This window comes from Leucoraja erinacea, unplaced genomic scaffold, assembly GCF_028641065.1.
Source record: "Leucoraja erinacea ecotype New England unplaced genomic scaffold, Leri_hhj_1 Leri_626S, whole genome shotgun sequence".
Classification (NCBI taxonomy): domain Eukaryota; kingdom Metazoa; phylum Chordata; class Chondrichthyes; order Rajiformes; family Rajidae; genus Leucoraja; species Leucoraja erinaceus.
In genome coordinates, this window is record NW_026576538.1 from 23,465 (window position 1) to 51,421 (window position 27,957).

At 43.0% G+C, this 27,957-nt stretch overlaps 1 protein-coding gene across 3 annotated transcripts in view; it reads left to right on the plus strand.

Moving 5' to 3' along the window:
* The window catches only part of LOC129694327 (uncharacterized), a 48,654-nt gene extending 21,897 nt beyond the window's left edge, over window positions 1-26,757 (plus strand). The window contains exons 4-9 of one of the 3 annotated variants that reach the window (XM_055631029.1): window positions 3,614-3,769; window positions 4,722-4,820; window positions 6,921-6,961; window positions 10,719-10,796; window positions 16,179-16,226; window positions 25,309-26,757. In XM_055631029.1, the coding sequence (XP_055487004.1) occupies window positions 3,614-3,769; window positions 4,722-4,820; window positions 6,921-6,961; window positions 10,719-10,796; window positions 16,179-16,226; window positions 25,309-25,551 (665 nt within the window). In that variant the 3' untranslated portion in view covers window positions 25,552-26,757. Of the gene's footprint in view, window positions 1-3,613; window positions 3,770-4,721; window positions 4,821-6,917; window positions 6,962-10,718; window positions 10,797-16,178; window positions 16,227-25,308 lie in introns of all 3 variants that reach the window. The other 2 variants (XM_055631028.1, XM_055631030.1) reach the window with 2 other exon arrangements.
* Window positions 26,758-27,957: the final 1,200 nt, after the last annotated feature.

Consider the following 27,957-nt stretch of genomic DNA (forward strand, 5'->3'; position numbering starts at 1 on the left):
TTAGAACAGAGATGAGGAAAAACATTTAGGGTTGTGAATTTATGGAATTCTCTGCCTCAGAAGGCAGAAGAGGGGGGAACGGGGCGCTGAATGTGAATGATCAGCCATGATCACAGCGAATGGTGGTGCTGGCTCGAAGGGCCGAATGGCCTTCTCTTGCACCTATTGTCTATGGTCTATTGTCTATTGTCTAATTCAATTCATTTCAAAATTTATTCAATTTATTCAATGGCTGAAGTAGGTGTTAAGAACATTTACCTTTTTTGGCACTGCCTGGCCATCACACGTACTGACTTTTCCACCAACAAAAGGATCACAGTCTCAAAAAGGCAGCCAGTATCCGTAAAGATCAACACCATTCTGCTCGTGGTCTCATTTTTCACTCCTACCATCACCAGGAAGGTAGAGCTGTATGAAAATTGTGAACGAAGGTATACACAAAATGCTGGAGTAGCTCAGCAGTCTGAAGAAGGGTCTCGACCCGAAACGTCACCCATTCCTTCTTTCCAGAGATGCTGCCTACCCCGCTGAGTTACTCCAGCATTTTGTATCTACCTTTGTTTTAAACCAGCATCTGCAGTTCTTTCCTACTGAAAATTGTGACCACCAGGTTCAAGAATAGGTTCTTCTCAACAACCTTGAAAATTGCACAACACTAACCTCAATTATGAATTATGGATCATCTATGGTTTCACAAAGGATCTTAAGCTTTTTTGCTTTTGTTTTTGTATCATTAATGTATTGGATTTTTGTTTATGATACATTGTCTGTGTGTGGACACAAAAAGCTGGAATAACTCAGCGGGACAAGCAGCATCTCTGGAGAGAAGGAATGGGTGATGTTTCGACTCGACCCGAAATGTCACCCATTCCTTCTTTCCAGAGATGCTGCCTGTCCTGCTGAGTTACTCCAGATTTTTGTGTCTATCTTCGGTTTAAACCAGCATCTGCAGTTCCTTCCGACACATATTGTCTGTGTGTATTGAGTTTACAGACCTGTTAAATTCTGCATGGAAAAATGCCTGTTCCAATGACAGTAGACATGACAATTAAAGAAGGGTCTCGAACTGAAACGTCACCCATTCCTTCTCTCCAGAGATGACGCCTGTCCACTGCGTTACTCCAGCATTTTGTGCCTATTGACAATTAAACACTCTTGATTATTGTCTCTGTTGACTGGGTCCTTAGCTGTGATCTTTGCACTGGCCAGACAGGGTGTGTCTATCAAGCTCAGTCCTGAGAACAAAATAGTCCTGAGGACAATTTCAGAAGAAGCACACTGCAATAATAAATCTTGTAGGGCAGAAACATCATTGGGTTCAGTTTAGTTTAGGTTAGAGATACAGCGCAGAAATAGGTCCTTTGGTCCACCGAGTCCACGCGGACCAGTGATCCCCGCACACTAACACTATCCTACACACACATCAAGCCAATTAACCCACAAACCTGTACGTCTTTGGAATGTGGGAGGAAACCAGAGATCCCTGAGAAAACCCATGCAGGTCACGGGGAGAACGTACAAACTCTGTACAGACAGCACCCATAGTCAGGATAGAACCTGAGTTCCTGGAACTGTAATGCAGCACCTCCTTCGCTGCACCACTGTGATGTCCCTGTGTTAAATAAGCAACACTGGATTGTTGTCTGTCCAATTATTCCACATTCACTGCAGATCGATAGCAAGTTCCTGTATAGCATTTCCCTGTCATGAAATCTCTTGTGCTCATATTTCGGCAAAGCATTTATTCAGATGTCTACAAGAAAGCTTTGTTGCTCCAGCCTTTCAAATGAGTTTTACAGTTCAGATGATGGTAGCATGAATTGGCTGCAGAATATCTTGGTATTGAGAAGGCCACAAATTGAATAGGCATGTTGCCATGCTGGTCACATGAACACACAAGGGCATGGGTGAGGAAGGGGATATGATATCAAAGGCATCCTTTAAGTTCACACTGATATCATGTTGCCTTTGTGTCTTTGTTGCTCTCATTTTCACAAAAGCAATGCACACATTTAAAAAAATATATTTTTTTATTAGAAGTAGTGTTAAATCATATAAGACAAGAATAATATATTACATTTTGTGTACAACTTCTTATTTTAAATTTAATAGTAAAAAAAAAGAGTAAGAAAAGCAAGAAATAGAGAGAAAGAGAATATTATATAAAGTAGTGATATTGTTAGTTCGAGAAGAAATAGAAAAAAAAGAGCCCATGGGGCTGTATAGCTCGAAGGAGAAAACAAAGAAGTGAAGTGAGATAAGAAAAAAAAGAGAATAAAGAAGAAAAAAGAGAGAGAAAAAAGAGAAATTGAAAGGGATATACCTACTTCGTATCTTTACCCATCCCTTACCCGGTTCTGAAACAGTTAATTTCTAAGTTTGTGTTGCACCACATGCTTGCAATAAATCGATAAAGGGAGACCAAATCTTTAAGAATTGGTCTGATTTGCCTGATAGGACGCATCTCATATCTTCAAGATGTAACATTTCCGACATATTTGAGATCCACATTTTAAGCGGGTGCATTTTTCCAGAATTTAAATTTTTTTTTTGCCGTTATTAAGCCATAATTAAGAAAACATTTTTGAAACGAAGTCAGTTTACATCCATTGATCCGAAAATAATCAGTTTTGTATTGGGGTTCAATTTTATTTTAAATAATTTTGTGAAAATTCCAAAAATTTCATTCCAAAATGTTTGAAGTTTTATGCAAGAGACAAAAGAGTGTTCTATAGTAGCGTTTCGAGATAAACATTTATCACAGATGGGGGAAACATTAGGAAAAAATATATTCATTTTAGTTTTCGAGTAATATAATCTATGTAAAATTTTAAATTGAATTGTTATGTCTTACATTAATCGAGCATTTATGTACATATAGCAAGTATTTTTCCCATCTGTCTTTCGGAATTTTTATAGATAATTCTTGTTCCCAATCCATTCTAATTGCCTCTGTCGATGGTTTTTCTATATTTTAAATAATATTATACAAATATGATTTAAAATTAATTGATTGCCTTTCTGTTCATTCCTTCATCTAATAGATCTGAGGTTAAGGTTTGATATTCTTGAGTGTGATTTTTCAAGTTATCTCAGATTTGAAGGTGTTTGAAATATTGATTATTTTTCAGGTTGTATTTTAATTGTAATTGTTAAAATGATAAAATGTTTCCCATTTCATACATATCTCCAAGTGTTTTAATTCCTATTCTTTCCCAGTGGGTAAACGTTTTATCAATAGTAGATGGATTATTAACTATTGCAGAGGGAAGCAATAAGTTTCTTAATTTGAGAGTTAATTTTATTTGTTTCCAGATTTGTATTGCACAATGAATAACTGGATTATTTTTATACATTGTACAGTGTTATCGGGGAGAAAAGGATTGCTCCTATATTGAAAGGAGAACAATCCTCTTTCTCCATTATTATCCAGTCTACTTATTGGGCAGACTTGTCCAACCAGTGAGTTACATTTTTGATGTTCACTGCCCAATAATAGTACAAAAAATTAGGGAGTGTCAGTTCACCGAATTCTTTTTTTGAAAATTAACTGCATTTGGATGATTTCTTTGGAGCCAGCTTTTTATGTTTTGTTCTCTTTTGGTCAATTTAGGCCTCGAAGAACAACTTTCCATCAGTGCGAGTGCATCAGAACGAGACATGAGCCGAGAGCAATCTGCGTCCTTCACACCAATATCAATAAACCACATCCCAGAGGACACAAACAAAGGACTCAAAGATTTGGAACCTTGCAAAGAAGAGTGTTTGGGTAAGGAGGAATAAATGATGCTAAAAACACGGCAACATCCATAGCAAATAATGCCTTATCTGTAGGGAAGAACTAAGGATGCTGTTTTAAACCGAAGGCAGACACAAAAAGCTGGAATGACTCACCTGGTCAGGCAGCATCTCTGGAGAAAAGGAATAGATGATGTTTCTGATCGAGACACATCTCCAGAACCATCTTCAGATCCCTTATGTTTGGTGATATTCCCAACCCCCCCCCCCCCCCCCCCCCCCCCCCCCCCCCCCAGACTCGCAGTCATTTTGTCGCCTCCTGCTCGCAGTCAATTCGCACTCGTCAATCGGCCGTGCGCAGCGCTCCGCCCCGCAGCGCTCCGTCCGCAGCCCCCAGCCATCCTACCCCCCTCTCGGGCTCTGGATTGAAGCCACTGAACACGCAGTAATTTGGTTGGGCTTCCGAGGGCTTCAGAGGTCCAGCGAGGTCCCGAGGACCGCTGCCCGCTCGCCGTGTTCAAGTCCACCCTCTCCCTCTCTCCCCCCACTCTCCCCTCCCCACCCTCCCCACCACTCCCCCTCTCCCCATCCTCTTCCCTCTCCTCTCCTCTCTCCCCCTCCCCCTTCCCCCCTTTCCCCTGGTGTATGTGAAGCTCAAATGTCTTTCTTTTTCTTTTTTTTTTTGTAGAAATTAATAAGCATCATTCAAATTTGAGTTTGAAGAGGGGTTCCGACCCAAAACGTCACCCATCCTTTTTCTCCAGAGATGCTGCCTGATCCACTGAGTTACTCCAGCATTTTGTGTCTTACCTTTGGTGTAAACCAGCATCTGCAGTTCCTTTTTACACATTTAAATGTAGTTGTTGGTATCAGTTTGAAAGGTCACTATTTGGTGTCATTAAACCACCTGAACTCTCATGTGTCTCCATGGTATATGCACTAGCTGTTCAAATAAGTGCAGTGAAGTCTTTTTGTTCCCACAGATGAGTCACCTTCATTTAGATTTGTGCAGTCTACGCCTCAGATAACTATCACAACTGTTGAAGAAGGCATTGAGACTCAAGAGGCCACCAAACCCTCTGGTAAGAAGGAAATGCAGAAGACATGCTATCCAAACACCACATTATAATCTGCACTGCACCCTGCCAAGCAGACACTGCAGCTGGCATCACACCTCTGGGCCTTAGATGACTAAATATTTAAGCTGAAGATAGACGCAAAAAGCTGGAGTGACTTAGTGGGTCAGACAGCATCTCCGCACAAAAGGAATAGGAGATGGTTCGGGATGAGATCCTTCTTCAGACTAAGAGTCAGGGGAAAGGGAAACGTGAGATATAGACTATGACATAGAGAGATACGGAACAAATTAATGAAAGATATGCGAAAAATGAAAGATGATAAAGGGAACAGGCCATTGTTAGCTGTGCCCTAGGTGAAAACGAGTTACAGAAAATGAGACTCAGCAAGCTGGCTTTGAAGCTAGCACAATGACCTGGGTGGGGGCGGGACAGAGAGAGAGGCGATGCAGGGGTTACTTGAAGATAGAGAAATCAATATTCATACTGCTGGGTTGCAAACTGCCCAAGCGAAATCTGAGGTGCTGCTCCTGCAATTTACATTTGGCCTCAGCCTGACAATGGAGGTGGCCCAGGACAGAAAGGTCAGTGTGGGAATGGGAAGGGGAATGAAAGTGTTTGGCAACCGGGAGATCAGGTAGGACCAGGCGGACTGAGCGAAGGTGTTCAGTGAAACGATTGCCTAGTCTACGTTTGGTCTCGCCGATGTATAAGAGTCCACACCTTGAAAAATGGATACAATAGATGAGGTTGGAGGTGGTGCAAGTGAACATCTGCCTAACCTGAAAGGACTATTGGGGTCCCGGGAAAGAGTCGAGGGAGAAGGTATAGGGACAGGTGTTGCATCTTTTGTGGTTGCAGGAGAAGGTACCTGGAGAGGGGGTGGTTTGGGTGGGAAGGGATGAGTTAACCAGGGAGTTGCAGAGGGACCAGTGTCTGCGGAAGGCAAAAAGGGGTGGAGATTAGAAGATGTGACTAATGGTGGGATCCTGTTGGAGGTGGTGAAAATGTCGGAGGATTATGTGTTGTGTGCGACGGCTGAAAGATAAGGACTAGGGGGACTCTGTCTCTGTCGCGACTAGAGGGAGGGGGAGCAAGAGTGGAGATGTGGGGTAACAAGGAGACATGAATGAGTGCCTCATCAATGATGGAAGAGGGGAACCCCCGTTCCCTAAAGAATGAGGACATCTTGGATGCCCTGGTATGGAACAGCTCATCTTGGGCGCAGATGCGGCGTAGACAGTGGAATTGGGAGTAGGAGATAATCTTTGCAGGAAGCAGGGTGGGAAGAAGTGGGGTCGAGATAGTTGTGGGAGTCAGTAGGTTTATTATAGACATCAGTGTAGAGGCTATCTCATGTGCCTTTAGACTGTGGAAAGGGCAGCGCAGGCGGCTTAACCATGGTCCAGTGAGGGTGAGTTTATTTCAGCTTGTTTGGTTGGCCACTGGGCGGGAAATCGGGGGAATTGGGGCACAAGGGAGCAAAAAATTGTGTCTTCAGATATCCCAGCTCCTGATGTAGCAAGGGGGCAAAATCTCCATTGAGTTGGCAGACATCCAGCAAGCCAATACACACCACTGGATGGACAACTATTAATTACAATCTACTGTACCATTGTCTTTGGCTAGTTCATGGCTGACAGACCCCTGCAACTGATCTAAGAGTTGTGCTCTTCATTTGGAATAGATCTCATGCTCTTAAATTATCACAATAATATTTGACAATGGCTCATTTCAACGGTGCAAATGGGTTTGTTTAAAACTGTTCTCAGCTATCTGAATTTTACATTCCAGGCAGAAATCTATGCTCTCAATGTGCCAATCCGAAACATCACCTTTTTTCTCCCAAGATGCTGCCTGTCTTGCTGAGTTACTCCAGAACTTTGTGTCTATCTTCAACATTAAGCCATTGTTGCTTTACTTCAGGTGATCATGCTGCACCAAACAATTCTGTGTGGCTTCAGTTCTCAAATTGTTCCGAGTATGTGCTTTTAACCGTTAATTTAAATCTGCTAATTCAACATCTTTTTTGATTTCTGTTGAAGTTCTTAAAAATCGTTCATAATATATATATATATTAAAAATATCATTTGTGTCCATCAGCAGGTAATAATGAAGACCAAGAGCAGAATAAAGAAAGAAAAAAGGTAAGATCATAACAATATTTAGTTTGAATTAAAGTGGAGTAACAAAGATAACAAGTTTTACACTGGTTGGTGCCAGCAATGGCTGCCTCGCCAACAGTCTGTCTGTCCCTTCCTTCTTTGTGTCTGTTTTGTATGTGTTAAATGTATGTTTTAGTGTTCTTTAGCTTATTTTGTGTGGGGGGTGAGGGGTGGGGGGAGTTGGGGGAAACTTTTTCTAATTTCTTACAGTGACGGATTTTTTCCGTATTGTATCTCCGCCCGCACTGCGGGCTAACATCGTGGAGTTGGCGGCCATTGCTGGAGATCGACTGGGATCTACATCACGGGAGCCTGCGGACTTACCATCACGAAGTCGCGATCCTGTCGGGGGCCATCTATGGGGCTCCAACGTTGGGAACCTGCGGGATTTTCACATCGTGGAGCCCGCGGTCTCTGGTAGAGACTGACATTGGGGACTCCAAGCTGCAGGAGAAGAAGGAGATTGGACTTTATTGCCTTCCATCACAGTGAGGAACTTAGGGGATTTTAATGTTAACTTTTATGTAGTTGTGCGTCTTGTTGCTTTTTTTTAGTATGGCTGTATGGTAATCTGAATTTTACTGCACCTTAATTGGTACATGAGACAATAAACTGACCTTGACATTGAAACAACACCGTATCAGCTATCAAGCAGAAACGACAGTCCTGATACTAGATATTTGTTTTCTGTTTCTTTAACTGCCTTCATTAATATCGCTCTGTGAACATTAGGGTCACTTGACTTCACAATCTCAAAGATATTCCCTCTGTCTTATCCATCCTCCCTCTCCACCCTTTTTGTGACTTAAAATAGCAATGTTACAAAATTTTGCGATTTAAAAAATCAAGTCTGCAATTTATCCCATCAGATAAAGCAAAAAAAGAAGTTTAATTTGACACCTAATTCACTTTCATATCTCAAGTATTAAAAATGTTATGGCCGCTTTCATACTCGGAAATTAGCATCTTGTTCCCTATTGATTTTCTATGGACATAACACAAAAGCTGTGATCAAGGACAGTCAAAAGCCCATAACTTTCTTAAAAATTAAGAACTGAAAGAAATTTTCAGTTAATCATAGATTGAAGCATTCTGAAACAAATATAAAACAATCTTACTTGGATGACCTGAAATTAAAGCATATAATTAGTTAGTTACCCAATTGTAGCTAATTCCAAACTTCAATTACTAGATCTAAACATCTATCCATTTCTTAAGAAAAGATTAACATTTTTAAATAGCCTAAGTGTCCAAATAACATTCACAAAGAATTCACAATAACACATGATTTTTAAATCTCATTTACATTAATTTATAGGCCAAATGGAAGGAATTTAGTGTTCAATTGCTGTAAATTAATGGCCATTTAAATCGGCTTTCGAGTCGGATTGTGTGGAACTCTGTGGAACGCGCTTGGTTTAGAACATTCCCATTGCGGTAGATTTGAAGCCCAAATTCCCAGAAAAATAATGCGGGATTTAATGGGGCCCCAAATTAGCTACTCGCAACATTAAGATTCAGATTCAATTTTAATTGTCATTGTCAGTGTACAGTACAGAGACAACGAAATGCATTTAGCATCTCCCTTGAAGAGCGACATAGCAAACGATTTGAATAAAAAATAATAAGTGTCCGGGGGGGGGGGGGGGGGGGGGGGGCAATTTATCCCATCAGATAATTGACACCTAATTCAGTCACCATAGGTCAAGTATTAAAAATGTAGAGTGACAGCCACCGGAAATTAGAAGCTTGTTCCCTATCGACCTGGACTTTCACAAAACGTGATCAAGGACAGAAGCCCATAACTTTCTTAAAAAATGGTAGGACTGAAAAACATTTCCATGTTATCAGAGCATCCTTGGCGCATGCTGAAACCTCCGCAAAACAATCTTACTTGGATTTGGACCTGAAATGGAGGAGAGCGTGGAACCGGTGATGCGTTGGGCAATTTTCACCACCCTCTGCAATGCCTTCCGGTCGGAGACAGAGCAGTTGCCATATCATACTGTGATGCAGTTGGTAAGAATGCTCTCGATGGTGCAGCGGTAGAAGTTCACCAGGATCTGAGGAGACAGATGGACCCTCTTCAGTCTCCTCAGGAAGAAGAGACGCTGATGAGCCTTCTTGATCAGAGTAGAGGTATTTTGGGTCCAAGAGAGGTCATCGGAGATGTTGACTCCCAGGAACCTGAAGCTAGAAACACGTTCCACCTCCGTCCCGTTAATGTGGATGGGGGTGTGCGTGCCGCTCTCTGGACTTCCTGAAGTCTACAATGAGCTCCTTGGTCTTCTTGGAGTTAAGGGCCAGGTTGTTGTCAGAGCACCATGCTGCTAAGTGCTGGACCTCCTCCCTGTACGCCCTGTAATTAAACTTTGTATAAAGGGATCTTAAGAAGCGCATTTTAATGTAAAAATAAACAACCTACCTTCCGTTGTCCCCTGTATGAGATCCGGCCCGTGGTCGGCGGTCGCGGGTTTGGAGGATAATTTTTAAACTACTATAATAATTAAATAAACCCGCTAAATGTAAAAATAGCTCCAGCGAACAAACCTCCAAGCGATTTTTCGTCAGCAACTAAGTAGGCTGAACAAGCTCGATTTGAATAGCCTAAGGAAAATCGCATTTTTAACCCGCCCCCCTCTCAACGGCGCCAAAGTCGCACACACGGGCTGGGACAGATCTGCAGCGACGCTTATGGTAGGCTTTGCAACATACCTACTTAAAACCTGGCACTTTATTGCTTTTTTACCTGACACGGGCAGGATGGACTGAATGTTCACATTTTATGTGAAATTGCCCTGGAAATATATAAAATCTCCAAGAAACTTAATTGTTGCCCATATGTGCATTAGCATGTATTTTTCATTTTCCCCAAATATTTCACATCAAATGACAATGATCACAATTCTGGTCACTCTCCAGTTGCATTCCTGTTTCAGCTTTCCTTTGGTGTCAGAGAATCAAATTTATACCTACAGTACATTTGCTTTTCCACCCCTGCTATAAAAAATATTTTTTTAAAATGCAAGTTTCTCATAGGAGCTAAGATTTCCAAAGAAAATATGAAAGAAACAGTATGAATGTATATGTTTAAGAAACAACTGCAGTTGCTAGAAAAATCGAAAGCAGACAAATAAGCTGGAGAAACGGGGGAGGCAGCATCTATGGAGCGAAGGAATAGGCGACGTTTCGGGTTGAGACAGTAGGCTGTGGGAGAGCTGGGAATGGGAGGAGAACGAGGGAGAAAGCAAGGACTACCTGAAATTGGAGAAGTCAATGTTCATACCGCTGGGGTGTAAACTACCCAAGCGAAATATGAGGTGCTGTTCTTCCAATTTGCGGTGGGCCTCACTCTGGCCATGGAGGAGCCCAGGACAGAAAGGTCGGATTCGGATTGGGAGAGGGAGTTGAAGTGCTGAGCCACCAGGAGATCAGGTTGGTTATTGCGAACTGAGCAGAGGTGTTGGGCGAAGTAATCGCCAAGCCTGTGCTTGGTCTCACCGATGTAGAGCAGTTGACACACAGATATTCCAACCTTTTGTTTTTCTTTTCCATATTGAAAGGTGGAACATCCCACATGTTGAAATGCCTAAGAATTACATAAAAGATTATCAATTTGAAATATCAACTCTCTCTCTCTCCCCACAGATGCTGCCCGACAGCGATCTTCAGCATTTTATGTTTGCATATCACACATAATAGAATAATGTAAAAAATATAATTTCTTCTGTTTCCAAAGATTCTGCCTAACTCTTCACGAGAGTATCGTCGATCAACATTTGTGAAAATAGCACAATTGGAACAGGGAGGCATTTTTGTAAGTTTGATTGCCTGGATGCAGAAGAATTGACTTTTCAACTTTGCTATTGTTTTTTTGCTATTAATGTCTATAACAGCATAGCGACTAAGGAAGTAATTTGTTCAGAGAATTTACCCGTAATGTCACTCCATGGTGGTGCAAGGGTGCATCCTTGATCATACATTCCTGCATTATTATATTGTATTTTAATGACAATATCTGAATGGTGGCCAATTAGGAAAGGGGGAGATGCAACGAGACCTGGGTGTCATGATACACCAGTCATTAGTAGGCATGCATGTACACAGTGAAGAAGGCGAATGTATGTTAAATAGCAAAAGTGAGTATAGGAGCATAGGTTCACAAATTGTACAGGGTCACACACCTAGTAAACATGATTTTTCCTAAATCTCATTTTGCATAGAATTTAGAGAGGTTCACAACTGGAAGGAATTTAGGACTTTCATATGTAGATAGACTCGGTTTGTACTTGTTAGAATTTAGAAGATTGATGGGGGATCTTATAGAAACTTACAAAATTCTTAAGGGGTTGGACAGGCTAGATGCAGGAAGATTGTTCCCGATGTTGGGGAAGTCCAGAACAAGGGGTCACAGTTTAAGGATAAGGGGGAAATCTTTTAGGACCGAGATGAGGAAAAGTTTTTTCACGCAGAGCGTGGTGCATCTCTGGAATTCTCTGCCCAGAAGGTAGTGCCCATTGAAAAGAGGGAGTTAGATGTGGCCCTGTGGCGGGATCAGGGGGTAAAGAGCACAAACAGGAACTAGTTGGATGATCGCTATAGTCAACTTTCTATAAAGGGGTTTCTTAAGAAGCTTAAGCTTTTCAGCATGATGTACAAACCAAGGTACTTCTCTTCTTTTGTTTGCTTTATTCCCAAACCCTCAGGAGTTGCGAAACACGCGGGTAATTTCAGAAACAGTCTCATCACTAAACACCCCCTAAAGGGTTGTCCCACTTAACGATTTTTTTCGCCAACTGCCGGCATCATTGACTGACGTATCAGGCCTGTGGACGTGATGCGGCATGACGCGGCGTGGTGACGAATTATGTGGGTTGTTTTTCGCAACATTTATTTTGTAGCCGCTGGATTTTGAAATGGTCAAAATCTTTTGGTGACGCAGATATGACGCCGCCAGTTGCTGAAAAAATCGTCAAGTGGGACAGGCCCTTAAAGCAATATTGACTGATTTTTGCCCGCTCCCGCTGAGTGATTTTGTGGTTTCTTTACGCTTGTCTATGCTAAGTTACTTTTATGACACTCGTCTGCTTTGTTACATAAAATATAGTGTGATTCTGAATTTATTAGTCTTTGCATTAGTTTAATCCAGTTTAGTTGAGTTTGGAGATACAGCGTGTAAATAGGCTCTTCGCCCCACCGAGTCCATGCCGATCAGCGATCACCCATACACTAGTTCTTTCATACACACTGGTGACAATTTACAGAAGACAATTAACCTACAAACCTGCGCACCCTTAGAATGCGGGAGGAAACCAGAGCACCCAGGCAAAGGGGAGCAATATAAAATGTAGTGTGTCAACTATTAGAATCAAAGTGCATGCACAATTTAGTGAAAACAAATGTTGCTAAATCCAAGTTAGGAAATTGAGGTGCAGAAGCATTACGTTCATCACACCAAAACTGTTCTGCCTTCTGGATGATTCATGATTCATAAGTTAACTATATTAAGTTATCTTGGCTCTATGCACACACTTTATTTCTCGTGTTGCTCCCCTTTGTCAAATCAGTAATTTCTTATAATCACGCCGTCGCAACCCTGCGCTGCTTTTCAACATTATGCTTGGAGTTCATAGATCTGCATATAAAAGATTTACATTTTATATTCAGTTTTATGTTCAATGCTTATAAGAGATCCATTCATTCATTGGAGCTTTCAAATGGTTCAATTCAGATCTAACGTCATATTGGATCTTTTCAGAATGTTTGTGCCGGCTTCAAATTCTAAATTTCACTGCGATTATTCAATTAAACAACTTTTTCTTCAGTAATTTCACTGAAACAAATAGATGTAAAATACTTTTCTGAACACACAGATGGCAGCAGGTTGTTTACAAACTATTTTCGACATTGGAGTAAGCTACTTGATTCAGTCAGGTGTGTGTTGGTGCTTACACACACTATGAGCTTCTCCTCACCTCATGTAACCTCTTTTAACCCTTGTTCCCCTCATTGTTTTCCAACCTCCTGCCTAAATGCACTTATGCCAGTTGCTTATCCAACTTCCCTGGTTTCCAGTTCTTGTCTCCTCTCTAATGGTATCATTCCTTATCTGCACATTGAGTTTACAGTTATTTGATGGACTAAAATGGTGCAATATTTGGCACCATTGGGGGACCCTACTGTGTGGTAAACTTGGGAAACTTTACTCTTTACTGTGATGTCTAACACCACGTCAGCATCAAAATAGAGCTACACATTTCCCAAAGGCAGCCTCTGTGTCTTGCTGCAAGGAAATATAGGAATGGGTGTGCAGGAAGGAACTGCAGATGCTGGTTTAAACCGAAGATAGACACACAAAGCTGGAGTAAATCAGCGGACAGGCAGCATCACTGGAGAGAAGGAATAGGTGACGTTTCAGGTCGAGGTCTTCATTCTGCAGAGATTACAGTAAGTACTACTGCTGTCCTCAGCTGCAATAATCACTGGCATCTCCAGCATTGATGTGTGCAATATGCAGTCCAGCAGCAGACTCAGACAACGGCACATTAATATTCCCGTGGGTTATTAGAAATTATGTTTTCCTGCTGATTTGTTTTGGGTTTTCATGTTTCGTTGGGAGTTCTAAACAAAGGCCATGATTGCTCCTTATTATGCCAACTTCTGCTGGTAATTCAGAAATAAGCATTGCAGCCATCAATGACATCATATCAGGGAAATATCAATTGTACCTGAAAATGTTGGGGTTCAATTTTCCGCTGCATGAGATTTCCTCCAGAAGTGGTGTCTATTGAATTAAGGCACATGCAAAAGAAATTATATTCCAGATTTGTGCATAAGTATGGATGCAAATAAGTCAAATTTTTAAACACTTATATCTATATATTTCCCCTTAATTATGCTAAATATCTGTCACTCCATTCCATCTTCCCTGCTCCGTTTAAACTTAGCAGAGGTATCATTCTTTCAATCTCGTTACATCTCTCCTAGCCTGTCCATATTCCTTTTATAATGAACAGACACTGGAAACGTTCGTAGAATTCTAACTTATTTTCTAACTGACAGAAAGTACAAAGGTTAACAAGCCTTTTATTTTTCACTACTAATCATTCAGAAATGAATGTCTGGGCAGACAACCTCTTTGCTTTATTCGCTTGCATTGATACATTTATAATGATTTGTGTATCTGAATCCTCAAGATTCCTCTACTCAATTTTTTTCCTCCTCTCCCCCTCCTACAATCCTTCATCTGCAGGGCTGGATTTACGTATAAGCTTCACAACCTTAAGCTTAGGGCCTCGAGATCTAGGGGGGTCACGGCAGGGTCGGATTTACCTACAGGCCTCATAGGTTGAAGCCTACGACCTCAAAATCTAGGGGGCTCCGAGCGGGTTCTGATCTCCATTTGTACTCCACACAATCACCTCGATGCTTCTTGTCTACTGCAGGTAAGTAGCGGAATATTGCGTTGCAGGAGTGTCCGGTTCTCCGGGCTGGGGGGGGGGGGGGGGGGGGGGGGGGGGGCGACTGCGGTGTCTGCGGCGCGGAGTCGGAGCCTCACTGCGTGGGAGGGAGAGAGAGGGGGCGATGTGAGAGAGGGAAAGGTGGGGTTGAGACAGAGGGGGGGAGGGGGAGAGAGAGGAGAAGGGGAGGAGGAGGGGAAAGAGGTTTTATTTACTGCACAAACTTACAGTATTTTATTTGCAGTGTTTGCCTGCTCCTTTATAACATTTTACATAACATTTTACAGTACAACTTGATTTTTTAAAACAAGGACAGCTTCAATTCTTGATTTAAAAAAATGTATACAACTGTGACCCCAATCATCCCATTCCAACCACTCATTACTCTTGACTCAACCAAAATTGTTTCTGAAATATTGGGCATAAATTTGGTGCATAAATGCTCCAAAATCAGGCTCAGAATGCACCAGAAAACCTCTAAAACCCCAGAGCTTCCAGGCCCCCGGCCGCAAGGGTCTTTCAATTTTTTTCCCCAACCGTTTTCGATCACCTTATTTTTCCAACCACAATATTGCCCCTCAATTTTAGGTGATTGATCCATCTTTCACTTAACTCACTCGTTCACCATTTTTAAATGCAGGATCCCGTTAATTGTCCATCCATCCATGAGAATATTTTCTATGCATTTATATGCATTTATATAATGCTGCATGCTCAGCCCCCTACTCTACTCACTCATGATTTGTGTAGCCGGACACAGTGCGAATTCCATCTTCAGGTTCGCTGACGATACCACCGTTGTTGGACGAATTACAGATGGTGATGAGTTAGAATATAGAAGTGAGATCGACCGACTGACCAAATGGTGCCAGCACAACAACCTGGCTCTCAATATCAGTTAAACCAATGAACTGATTGTTGACTTTGGAAGAGGAAGGATGAGGATCCACAATCCTCTTTATATCAACAGATATATATATATATATATATGGTGTGTGTGTGTGTACTTGTGAGTATGTGTATATATACACACTGAACTTTTTTTGAGGTTGATGAAAAGGTTAAAGGAATAGCCAAAAACATATTCAAAAATATGACATATTGCTCTCTGGCAGAAGATATGGAAAAACAGATGACATTTTAGAGGACTACAAGAAGTGATATTTGTAGGTAGATGAGATTAGATTAATTTGGCATCATGTTCAGCACTGACATTGTGGGCTGAAGGGCCTGTTCCTGCATTGTATTCTTTTATGTTCTAATTTACAATGGCAGGAAATTGAAAGATGCTGATTTTCAGAAAGTCCTTGTATATTAATCACAGAGGTATTTATCACAATGACAAGTGGAGCAAGCTTAAAGTGCCATAAGGTCTACTCCTACTTTGATTTATTCTGCCCTTATGTTTTCTATCAACATTTATTTTTTGTTGAACTGTATCTTAATTTCATTTACTTCTTGTTGCTCTGTAACACTTAACCATTTTTAACAAAGATCCATCATCTTAAAAACAAAAATCAGTGTGTGTAATGAATTCCATATTTCTGTAATTGGTTGTACGAATAAATAATTCTTGCACTTAGTTTCATGTTCTAAGATAAATACATCATTTTGTGGATTACATGAAAGTGTGAGTGAAAAATGATGTTTTTTAATTGCAGACTTTTAGTTGTGTTACTGTACATTCCTGTCATGTCATAATCACTTGTCCCAGCAAAATAATCTTTCTCTATTCACAGGGACTAACGGATATTCCTGGCAGTGCTTGCAAACTCCGATTAAGCTTGGTGAGAGCAAAAGTCACTATTAACAGCAATTGACAGTTCATTGTTACAAAGTTACATAATATTTTAAATGTATTGTAATATATTTGGTAGAGACGATAAAGTGATGAGAAAAACAAATCAATTATCCAAAGTATTACAGTTACTAATTAAGATTGAATTACTTTCTATTAAACAACATCATTAATTAATAATAGAGTACCAATGCTTTTCCTTTTTAATGGGCCACTGAAAATCACTTTAATGATACAGTTTGAAATACTAGGCATGTTTAATTGTATGGTGCATCTGCTCTTCTCTTTAACCTTTTCCTTTAAACCTCTTGTATGTACTATTTTCCTTTGTTTTGCCACCAGCAGCCTTGCAGCTTAAAATCAAATAATGCACTCTTAACCTTAGACACAAAGAAAGATTTTGTTGTAGAGAAGTGTGAAGAGTCTAGAGAGAAAAGCAAGGAGGTTGGAGAGCGGAATGAGGAGTCTGAAGAGAGAACACGAGAAACTTAAGAAAGCCCCGGCAAGCAGCAAGGAACTTGACAAATGCATCAACATGGTTGGCTGAAGAGCCTGTTTCTATTTTGTACAACTCTACAACTCGATGATGCTATGAGAAAAGATGGAAGAGGAGCAAGGAGCCTGGTGAGGGGGCCAAGATACCCCGGGAGCAAGGAAGAGGAACTTGAGGAGAACGAGAAGCAAAGGGGAGGGAGATGTAAGGAGTCCAAAGAGTGAAACAAGGAGACCTTGGATAAAAATTAGCAGCTTAGTGAGTGGAATGAGGAATTTAGTGGGAAAACTGAGGAATATGGTTCTGCTTCTGGCTTTGATTACGTCTCGCTGCCCTGGGTGTTTGTACCTGAGCAATACTGAAGGGAAATGGCGGCAATTTCAGAGTGATTGAATGATCTGATCCAATGAATGGAATTTAAGACACAGAGTGCAACTGTTTTCTATCGTTTCTTGTGTTGAGTTTCCCCAAACCATCTGCTACTCTGCGGCAGCGGCCGGACAGTTGTCAGCATTCAATCAAGGGGCAGTGCCCAGGTTTCTGATCCAGACTTCATGATCTGCAGAAGGGTGCCGACTCAAAACATCACCAATCCTTTTTCTCCAGAGATGCTGCCTGACCCGCTGAGTTCCTCCAGCACTTGATCTGCTAACTTGCCAGAGTGCAGGGGCACTCCACGGGAGACCACCATGGCACAGGGTGCACTAACCAGATACCCAGCATTGCAGCAATGATGGAAAGAGCCTTCATTGTTATCTCAGTCTTGGGTCAGTGGGGTCTCCCTGAATAGCAACTTCTAATAAGCCAGAGGACTCTTAATTAAAAATAAATTCTGGAGCTGATCTTTGGAAGTCTGAACTATGAAGTCTGAAGTCTGAAATATCTGGGCCTAGCCTAATTCTTGTTGCTCTTTCATGAACTAGTATTGGCATTGGATGTTTAACTCCTTGTCAGCCTATAAAATATGCCTGCTAAGTCTGCACATATTTCCTCCGGCCACTTCCCCCTGGGCTTGTTGGATGATTAGCTATTTTCTCTTTTGCAACTTATTTTCCTCTGTAAACTAGCCCTGTCTTATTCCACATAGTATCTCAATCTTTGAGAATTTAAGATAGTTTCATTCACTCAAGCATCGTGAGGTTTTACCCCTCAATTTTTGTTTGGGTTTAAATATAATTAATATTTTTTGTGACCCCCCACAATGGCAATATCATGAACAAAGGAAATAGCGTATTGGGAAAATTACGTGAGACTATTTGGTTAAATTGCCATGGAAGTAGAAATGTGGACAAAGCTATCTTTTCAAATTTAACTACATAATCAACCAGCCTTTCAAGAACTAAGGACAAAACTATCTTATTCATTGAATATATTCTTGGAGCCTGGTTAACAAGCTTGAAATGTGTTCTGACACGATATGAAGTTATGTAGCAGTGTGGGTTGTGAGGAGAATGCAGTGCGGCAACTCACATCTATAGACAGGTTAAATGAATAGATGAGGGCATGACACGTGGAATTTACTTGAGAGAAATGTGAGATCTTGCAGTCGAGATTCATGAAAAGCTAGGCAGAGAAAGCTGAGTAACTCAGCGGGACAGGCAGCATCTCTGGAGAGAAGGAATGGGTGACGTTTCGGGTCGAGACCCTTCTTCAGACTGGAAGTCACGGGAAAAGGAAATGAGAGATATGGACGTGGATGTTGCGAGATATAGATCAATGAATGGAAGATATGCAAAAAAGAACGATGATAACGGATAAGGGCAGTGTTAGCTGTTTGTTGGGTGAAAACGAGAAGCTGGTGCGAATTGGGTGGGGGAGGGATAGAGAGAGGGGGAATGAAAGGCAAGTTCATTATGTAGAGTTAAATTTGAAAAGAGCATAAGAGGTAGAAATTTCATGATTGCACTCTTTTTGTCTGGGAGTAAAAGGGAGAGGTTTTCCAATATTTGAAAAAAGAATTACTGAAGTGTGTGACTTGTCTTTGCAAATGTGTTTGTGGTTCGTCTATAAACCATTTTTTACAGGTCAATGCACATAATGTTGAACACTTTTTGTATGACTCTAATAAGGATAAGAGTAGAATGAAAACTATGGTTTGGAAACAATATTGTCCCATTCATCCTTCATGTCTGCGCCAACATTCAATAGGGTCAGTCAATGTTTTTTTTAACCTCAGTTTTATATATATTCTTATACTAAGCCCACATTTTTTGAGTCCCTGAATATCCAGAAATCTAAATCTAATCAGTTTTTAATAAACTCAGCAACTCAGCTTCCATTTCTCTCTTCAGAAGAAAAATTGTAACTTCTACAAACCCTGGATAAATAACTTTTTTCTATTTTTTTTTTAGTTTAGAGATACAGTGCAGAAACAGGCCCTTCAGCCTATGAGTCCACACCGACCAGCAATGCCCACACATTAACATAACCCTACACGCACTAGGGACTACATTTATATCAAGCCAATTAACCTACAAACCTGTATGTCTGGAGTGTGGGAGGATTGATACAAATACATCGATAGATGCTCCTGAACACATCATCAGTGATGTAACCTGGGGTCATTGGGTGTTTCGGGTCTTTCAACATCAGACACCCTCACCCAGGCAATCCAGCCGTGGTTGATCAGACCACGACTTGTGTTCAGGTGGCATTCGCTCCTCCCCATGGACCTCCTCTCCTGATCCAGAGCCATCTCGAGGCCTTCTCTGCTGCCTCTGTGGTGTTCTTGATGGCTCTTCTCCTCGCCACTCCGTTGATGCCCAGTGCACTCAAGGCTTTGTAGAGTGATTGCCCTGCAAAACCTCTGCAGCCAACCTCGATGGGCATACACCTTGCCTTCCAGCCCTGCTTGTGGCAGTCTATGACCAGCTCTTCATACTTGGCCATCTTCCTCTCGTGGGCCTCCTCCAGACGGTCCTCCCACGGCACGGTCAGTTCCAACAAGACGATGTTTTTGGTCGCCTCTGAGACCAGGAGGATATCTGGCCTCAGGGTGGTCGTGGCAATGTGCTGTGGGAACTTCAGCTGTTTCACCAGGTCTACGGAAAGCTGCCAGTCCTGCGCAGTCGCCAGGATTCCTGACAGATTCCTGGCTGCTGTGGTTCTTGGCAGCTGCACTCCGGCCTTCACGAAGGTGATCATCTGGGTGGTGGGCCGTGCTCGTCTGCAGCTGCTGATTCCCATGCTGATGGCTTCTGCAATGGGTTTGAGAACCTGGTCGTGACGCCATGTGTACCGGCCCTGCCCAAGAGACTTTGGGCAACAGCTCAGGATGTGTTCCAACGTCCCCTTGCCTGAGCATTGCGGGCAATCTGGAGATTCCGCTTTGCCCCAGATGAAGAGGTTCGATGGGCTGGGCAGGACATCATACACTGCCTGGACCAGGAACTTGATGCGCTGTGGTTCAGCCTGCCAGAGCTCAGTCCATGTGACTTTTCGGTCCATGGCCTGCTCCCACCTTGTCCAGGCTCCCTGCTGCCTCAATCCAACTGCTCTGGTAGACCTCTCCTCCTCCACCACTGCCCTCACTTCCTCCTGGACCAGCCTGCGCCTCTCCTTCCCCTTGGCCTTGTCAAACTGGGGAGATGGGAAGATTCCCAGGCCTGCTCTTCCCCGAGTCACTGCTCCCACCAGGACTCTGTGGCGTATCCAAGAGTCCGCTTGCAGCACGGCTTCGCCGGCTCTCCACTTCCTCCCAGTTTTCACCTCCAACCCGGCCTGAGCCACCTTGGGGTCGCTGGAGTCCCTGTACTGCATCACCTCTCTGGCCCGAGTCACCTTGAACTCCTCCTCCAGGGACTTCAGGGGCAGCTGGAGCTTGGTGTTATTTCCATAAAGGGTGATGCTGCTAAGGCTCCTGGGCAGTCCCAGCCACCTTCTCAGAAAGCTTCTGACCTTCCTCTCCAATCTCTCTACGATGGATATTGGGACTTCGTAGACAAGCAGTGGCCAGAGTATCCTTGGCAGGATACCATGCTGGTAAATCCATGCCTTGAACTTGCCGGGAAGCCCCGACTGGTCCACTGCTCTCAACCAACTCTCCAGCTCCTGACAGGTTGCCTGGACAGATGCTGTATCCTTCAGGCTGCTGTTAAACACCTTGCCAAGACTCTTCACTGGCCTTTCGGAGACAGTTGGGATTGGTGTCCCTTCGATGCTGAAGCGGAACCTGTCCATGACTTTGCCCTTCTTCAGCACCAGTGACCTTGATTTTCCTGGCTTAAACCTCATCCTTGCCCATCCAATCAGTTTCTCCAACCCCTGCAGGATCCACCTGCCTCCTGGCACTGACTCAGTGGTGACAGTCAGGTCGTCCATGAAGGCTCTGATTGGTGGTTGGCGCATTCCTGACTTGGTCCGAGGGCCCCGGCACTCTGGCTCAGCAGACTTGACGATCATGTTCATCGCCAAGGCAAAAAGGATCACAGAGATGGTACAGCCTGTGATGATCCCAACCTCCAGTCTGTGCCACTCTGATGTTACTGACCCTGATGAGACTCTCATGCTGAACTGGTTGTAATAGTCCAGGATGAGATCTGCCACTTGGCCCGGCACATGATGCTTGGCCATGACTGTCTGGATCAGCTTGTGCGGGATGGAGCCGTAGGCGTTGGCCAGGTCAAGCCAGAGCACTGTCAGGTCACCCTTGTTCTCCCTGGCTTCTCTGATGAGCTGGGTCACCACTCCCGTGTGCTCTAGACACCCCGGCACTCCAGATAAGCCTCCCTTTTGCACTGAGCTGTCGATGTAACCATTGCTGGAGAGGAAGTTGGTCAGCCGCCTCGCCACTATGCTGAAGAAAATCTTGCCTTCAACGCTTAGCAAGGAGATGATTCTGAACTGATCGATCTTCTTGGAATCTTCCTCCTTTGGGATCCAGACTCCTTCAGCGAATCGCCACTGCTGCGCCACTTTTCCTCTCCTCCAGATGACTTTCAGGATCTTCCACAGCCGTTTCAGTAACAAGGGGCAGTTCTTGTAGACCCTGTAGGGGACTCCGCTCGGGCCAGGGGCTGAGCCAGCTCTTGCTCTCTTCACAACGTCCTGGACCTCTTTCAGGAGTGGCTCTCTACTATCAAACTCCTTGATGGGTGGAGGTGGTTTTATCAGGATGTTGCACTGGCCCAGCTCCTGCTGCCTGACGGGGTCACTGTAGGTCGTCTGGATGTGCCGGTCGATCTCCTCCTTAGAGCAAGCCAAACTCCCACTGCGCTTCTGCCCTAGTAGTTGTTTGGTGAAGCCGAAGGGGTTGGCTATGAAGGATGCTCCTCGCTTCCTGGCTCTTTCCTTCCGGCGTCTTCGGTGCCACTCAGCTCTACGGAGGGTCATCAGCTTCTTCCTCAGGATGGTTCGCAGCTCAGCCAAGGGGGGACGTTGCTCTTCCCTGGCCTCTTTATACTGCTTCTTGAGGGACTTCAGCTCCTGCCGGATCTTGTGGATCTTTGTTGCTCGTTGGTTCATGGTGAAAGGTGTTCTGGCCGGCTTCTTCTCCACTTCTCCAAACCTTTCCACAGCTAGGCTGATGATGATTGTCATCATCGTCCGCAGCCTTCGGTCCATGTCTCCCTTCGCAGTTGCTTCTAGCACCTTGTCGACGTCCTCGTCGAACTGATGCCAGACTGGCGTCTTGCAGGCCTGAGGCCCATTGACTCGAACCTTCTTCGGAGAACTGTTCCGAGGGACTAGTTGCGCCACTTGGAGGCTTCGGGCTCTATGGGGTGATTCCGGGCCCGGCTCCTCCTGCATCTCACCAGGTAAAATACCTGTGCCTTGTGACACTCCCTGTCCCTCCAAACACTTCATCCGGGTCTGGTGAATCTTCAGGCCTCGGATGACCTTGCAAACCTTACCACATCTGCATTTGATACTCATAGTCGGTTGTCCATTGCATTTGAAGATCGCAGAGAAAACCCACACAGGTCACGGGGAGAACGTACAAACTCCGTATAAACAAACTCCGTATAGGATCGAACCTGGGTGTTTGGTGCTGTAAGGCAGTAGCTCCACCACTCTGCCACCGAATCTCTGCCCTGAGTGATTGCTCTCTTATTGTGAGGTTATGGCACCTTGTTCTAAATACTCCAACATCCCTGTGTCTCTAAATAAACGTACCAGGCTTATTCCAATATATCTGAGGCCATTGTGGGGAGCAAGAGAAATTCCAGGTGTCCTGGATGAGATAAATGAATAATTAATAGATGCAGATGAGGTGCAGGATGACTGGAAGGTGACTTTAAGTGATGTTGTGTGAACTTATGTGATGTTGTGCCTTTATTTAAGAAAGGCTGTAAGGAAAAGCCTGGGAAATATAGACCAGTGAGCCTAACATCTGTGGAAGGCGAGTTATTGGAGAGGATTCTGAGCAATAAGATATTTAATCACTTGGGCAGGTAGGGGCTGATTAGGGCTAGTCAGCATGGTTTTGTACATGGGAGATCATGTCTGACAAATCTGATTGAGTTTTTTGAGGAAGTAACCAAAATGTTTGATGAAGGCAAAGCCACAGATGTTGTCCATATGGATTTAAGCAAGCCCTTTGATAATGTTCTGCACTGTAGGTAGCACTAAAAGGTTATATTGCATGGCAGTGCAACCAAATCAATGTCCACAGTAGATTGTTACTGAGGTAGGGTTGGAGTGAGGGTTCTGTGGTGTGGTTCAAGAGCTGCTGGGAAATAATTGTTTTTAAAACTGGAGCTCATGCCTCCGGTTCCTGCACTGCCTTTCCAATGACAGCAGCAAGACGAGGGCATGCCCAGGATTTATATATTTTATTACATAAATTACATGCAAATTATACATCACATATACATAAATTTCTGCAAGTTCAAAAGTAAATACTTATTTATATTTCGCAATTTGAAATATGTTTTGGGTTCTTTAAATAAATTAATATGGTAAATGATATTGAGCTACAATTCACCCAGGCCTTCAACCGGGTGCAGTTTTAACATATAGAATTGTTCAGTCAACTGCCACAGAGCAATTATATATTTTTAAATTTCTTACACTATGATATTTATTACTTAGAAATTAGTCTATTTTCCTTCGCACAGACCCAAAGCAATATCCCAAAGGATGGAAATAATTTTAGCCACAGGATGATATTTTATAAAGTGCTACTCCAGTTGTAAAAAGGTGCTCTTTCACTCTCTTATTCCAAAAATACTGAGCAGTGCAGCACAGACTGTGTTATTTTAATTTATAATCTCTTGTCATTATTTGTTGATGGTCTCCTGTATGTTATTGATTCCATAACTTTCTGGTAATCTCGTTTTCAGTTGGAGTTTAATAACAAAACTCGGTCCTTGGAGATTACTGTGAATGTTTTTCCTCCACTCTCTACATTCTATTATGGTACAGTTGAAAGCTGTGTTCATTATTTTCTGTTGGAGCTGGCAGTCTAAGGATTTTGATTTATTTAACAGGAAAGCAATGAATAATTTTCCCCTCTTGTCCGATGAAAAAGATGCATCTCTGCACCCTGGGTAGTGTTTCACGATGACCATTTTTACTCCAACTTTACGACTACAGGCTTGGGATCTCAAAATGTGCAACCATGTGCCTCGAACCAATGCATCCAGGACAAGGGGTCACAGCTTAAGGATAAGCGGGAAATCCTTTAAAACCGAGATGAGAATAACTTTTTTCACACAGAGAGTGGTGAATCTCTGGAACTCTCTGCCACAGAGGGTAGTTGAGGCCAGTTCATTGGCTATATTTAAGAGGGAGTTAGATGTGGCCCTTGTGGCTAAGGGGATCAGGGGGTATGGAGAGAAGGCAGGTACGGGATACTGAGTTGGATGATCAGCCATGATCATATTGAATGGCGGTGCAGGCTCGAAGGGTCGAATGGCCTACTCCTGCACCTAATGTCTATGTTTCTATGTTTCTATCTGTTTTTCAAATGAACAGAAGGGATATGGTTACGTTATGGTTGTTACTGGATGAATTTCCAGGTGCTGGCACCAATAATCCAGAGATATGAATTCCAACCCCTTGGAATTTTAAATTTGAGTAAATAAACAAATTTGGAACAAACAGTTGATATCAACATTGGTGACCACAAAACCTTGTTGTGAATATCTAACAGAGAAGGAAACCTCCAGTGTTCATTTGGTTCAACTTGTCTGCGACTCTGGATTTATCAACTTGATAGAACCTGGAACTGCCTCCAATGTTCATAAGTAAAGGGCAACAAATGACAACTGTCTAATTTGTTTTTGACCACAATGTGAAAACTGGGCTATTAATTATCATTTTAGCTACTTAATTCATGACCCAGAAAGTGGGCAATGTGACATCTATTTTTCAGACCATTAAATAGTGTTCACACTTAAGTTGTTTAGAGAAAGGACCCATTCCTAAAAGTCTTAGGATCTTTACATATCAGGCTTGGTTTTGCCAAAGATGTCTGCTAGTCATCAACACATAAGCATTTGGGTGAAGGGTGGGATGAATAAAAACTTGGTTTGACGGTATGCTTTGAATTTGGCTGGAGCAGGTGTGCAAAATATATTAATTTAACTATTGTTAAGATAATTTTGTAATCAGTCGACTTTATGTCTCTTTTCAGGTTAGTGGTGGAGCTGAGTGTATTTTCATCCCAAAGAAGCTGTTCTTGGGAGAAGCCACGGAAAGGTCAAGGCAAGTTGCATTGGAGCTGGTGGATACGTACCCGAATGAGCAGGTTATTAGAGAGAACTTCACCAGAGAGCAAGAATGGAGCTTGTACAAGGCTCGACTCATCAGGGACGTGCTAAGCAGCCGTGCAAAGCAGACCTCTGGTTCTGTCAATTTAGGAACAACAACCTTCTAATTTGTTTTTAATTGCCATGTGCCAACAAGGCTACTAATTTACACTCAAGTTACCATTTTAGTTACTTAATTTATGAACCAGGAAATGGGCAATATGACACCCATTTTTCAGACCATTATTTTATAAAGTGCTACTCCAGTTGTAAAAAGGTGCTCTTTCACTATCTTATTCCAAAAATACTGAGCAGTGCAGCACAGACTGTGTTATTCTAATTAACAATCTCTTGTCATTATTTGTTGATGGTCTCTTGGACGTTATTGATTCCATAACTTTCTGGTTATCTCGTTTTCAGTTGGAGTTTAATAACAAAACTCGGTCCTTGGAGATTACTGTGAATGTTTTTCCTCCACTCTCTACATTCTATTATGGTACAGTTGAAAGCTGTGTTCATTATTTCCTGTTGGAGCTGGCAGTCTAAGGAATTTGATTTATTTAACAGAAAAGCAACAAACGATTTTCCCCTCTTGTCCAATGGAAAAAGATGCATCTCTGCACCCTGGGTAGTGTTTCACGATGACCATTTTTACTCCAACTTTACGACCACAGGTTTGGGATCTCAAAATGTGCAACCATGTGCCACGAACCAATGCATCTGTTTTTCAAATGAATAGAAGGGATATGGTGACGTTATGGTTGTTACTGGATGAATTTCCAGGTGCTGGTACCAATAATCCAGAGATATGAATTCCAACCCCTTTACAGCACCTTGGTCACACCTCAGACGTGTTGTGAAAGGACCCGCTCCTAAAAGTTAGGATCTTCAGATATCAGGCTTGTACTCATGATTTTCCAGACCAATTTACTGCACTTATCATGTTATTTTGTTTACCATGATCTGTACACAATCTTATGTTGTTTTTGGAACAGCATTTAAAATAAAAATGAACATGCAGTTTTGAAATTTGTATCAGAGATTTTGAACCCACTGTCTTGTACTTCAATTTAATTCAAAATCAAAATAGTTTCAGAAATGTCAAAAGTCTGTGCTGGTATAGACAGACTAATTTCATACTTAGAAGTACATATCAAGTGGAGTCATCAGGGCAGAATGGATCAATAAATAACATGTAGAGAGACACATGGTGGTTTACAAAACCCCCCCCACAAATTGCTGGAGTAGTTGAACGGGTCATGCAGCATCTGTGGAGGGCATGGGCAGGCGACATTTTGGATCAGAACCCTTCAGACTTCAGAGGTTGGAGGGGTCTGGGGAAGAGTATCAATTGACCGACGTTAAATGTGATCACTGACAATAGTGAAGGGCCATATTGAAGGGATCATTGGGGATCATTGGGGAGCTTAATATTTCCGCAGGACTGCTTGCAGTAAGTTATCCACTATTTCAGCTCTTCCATTCTCAGCCTGTAACATGACCAGCCAAGAGTTTAGCAGCAGAAATATACATCAAAGGGCACCTTTTGAGGGTTATTGATGTTATTCAGGGTCAGTGCTGTCCTGGAACAATTTGCACAGGATGGACAATCTCCATCGCAACAAAGTTTTTGTGCAAATTTTCTCTGTTGGGTACATGTAACACCACTCTGTTGCAGAAAGAAGACAATCAAAAGCACTACATGGACACTAGGTCAGCCATCTCTTAAAAGCAGGTATTCAAGCCCTTAGGGAAGTGCTTGAATAATAGTGAACTCTGCAAGTAATGTGGATTTATAAAACCATGTCCAGCTGACAGAAACTGTGATGTATTTGATGATGTCCTTCACATTTATTTAAAGGCTAAACTAAGTGGGACTCGTTGGGTCTCATGTTCACAAGGGAGGGCTGGTCTCCCAAAGCAATATTACACCTCTCCACCAATTCAAATATTGGTGGCCAGTGGGGGATGGGGGCTTTCGGGAGCGCTAGTAGGGGTGTTGTGGGCCGAAGGGACTGGTTTCCAAAGGGATAGTATGGACATTGTTGGCCGGATGGATTCTTGGACTCAGATTTCAGTCACTCACAGCTGGTGGACTCACTGTTCAGTCACTCACGGTTGGTGGACACAGTTCAGTCACTCACGACTAGTGGACTCGCAGTTGACTCATTCACGGCGGGTGGGCTGGCAGTTGACTCACGGCTGGTGGGTTGGCAGTTGGCTCACTTACAGCTGGTGGGCTGGCAGTTGACTCACTCACAGCTGGTGGGCTGGCAGTTGACACTCATAGCTGGTGGGCTGGCAGTTGACTCACTCACGGCTGGTGGGCTGGCAATTCACTCACTCACGGCTGGTGGGCTGGCAGTTGACACTCATGGCTGGTGGGCTGGCAGTTCACGCACTCACGGCTGGTGGGCTGGCAATTCACTCACTCACTCACTCACTCACTCACTCACGGCTGGTGGGCTGGCAGTTGACACTATCGGCTGGTGGGCTGGGAATTGACTCACTCACGGCTGGTGGGCTGGCAATTC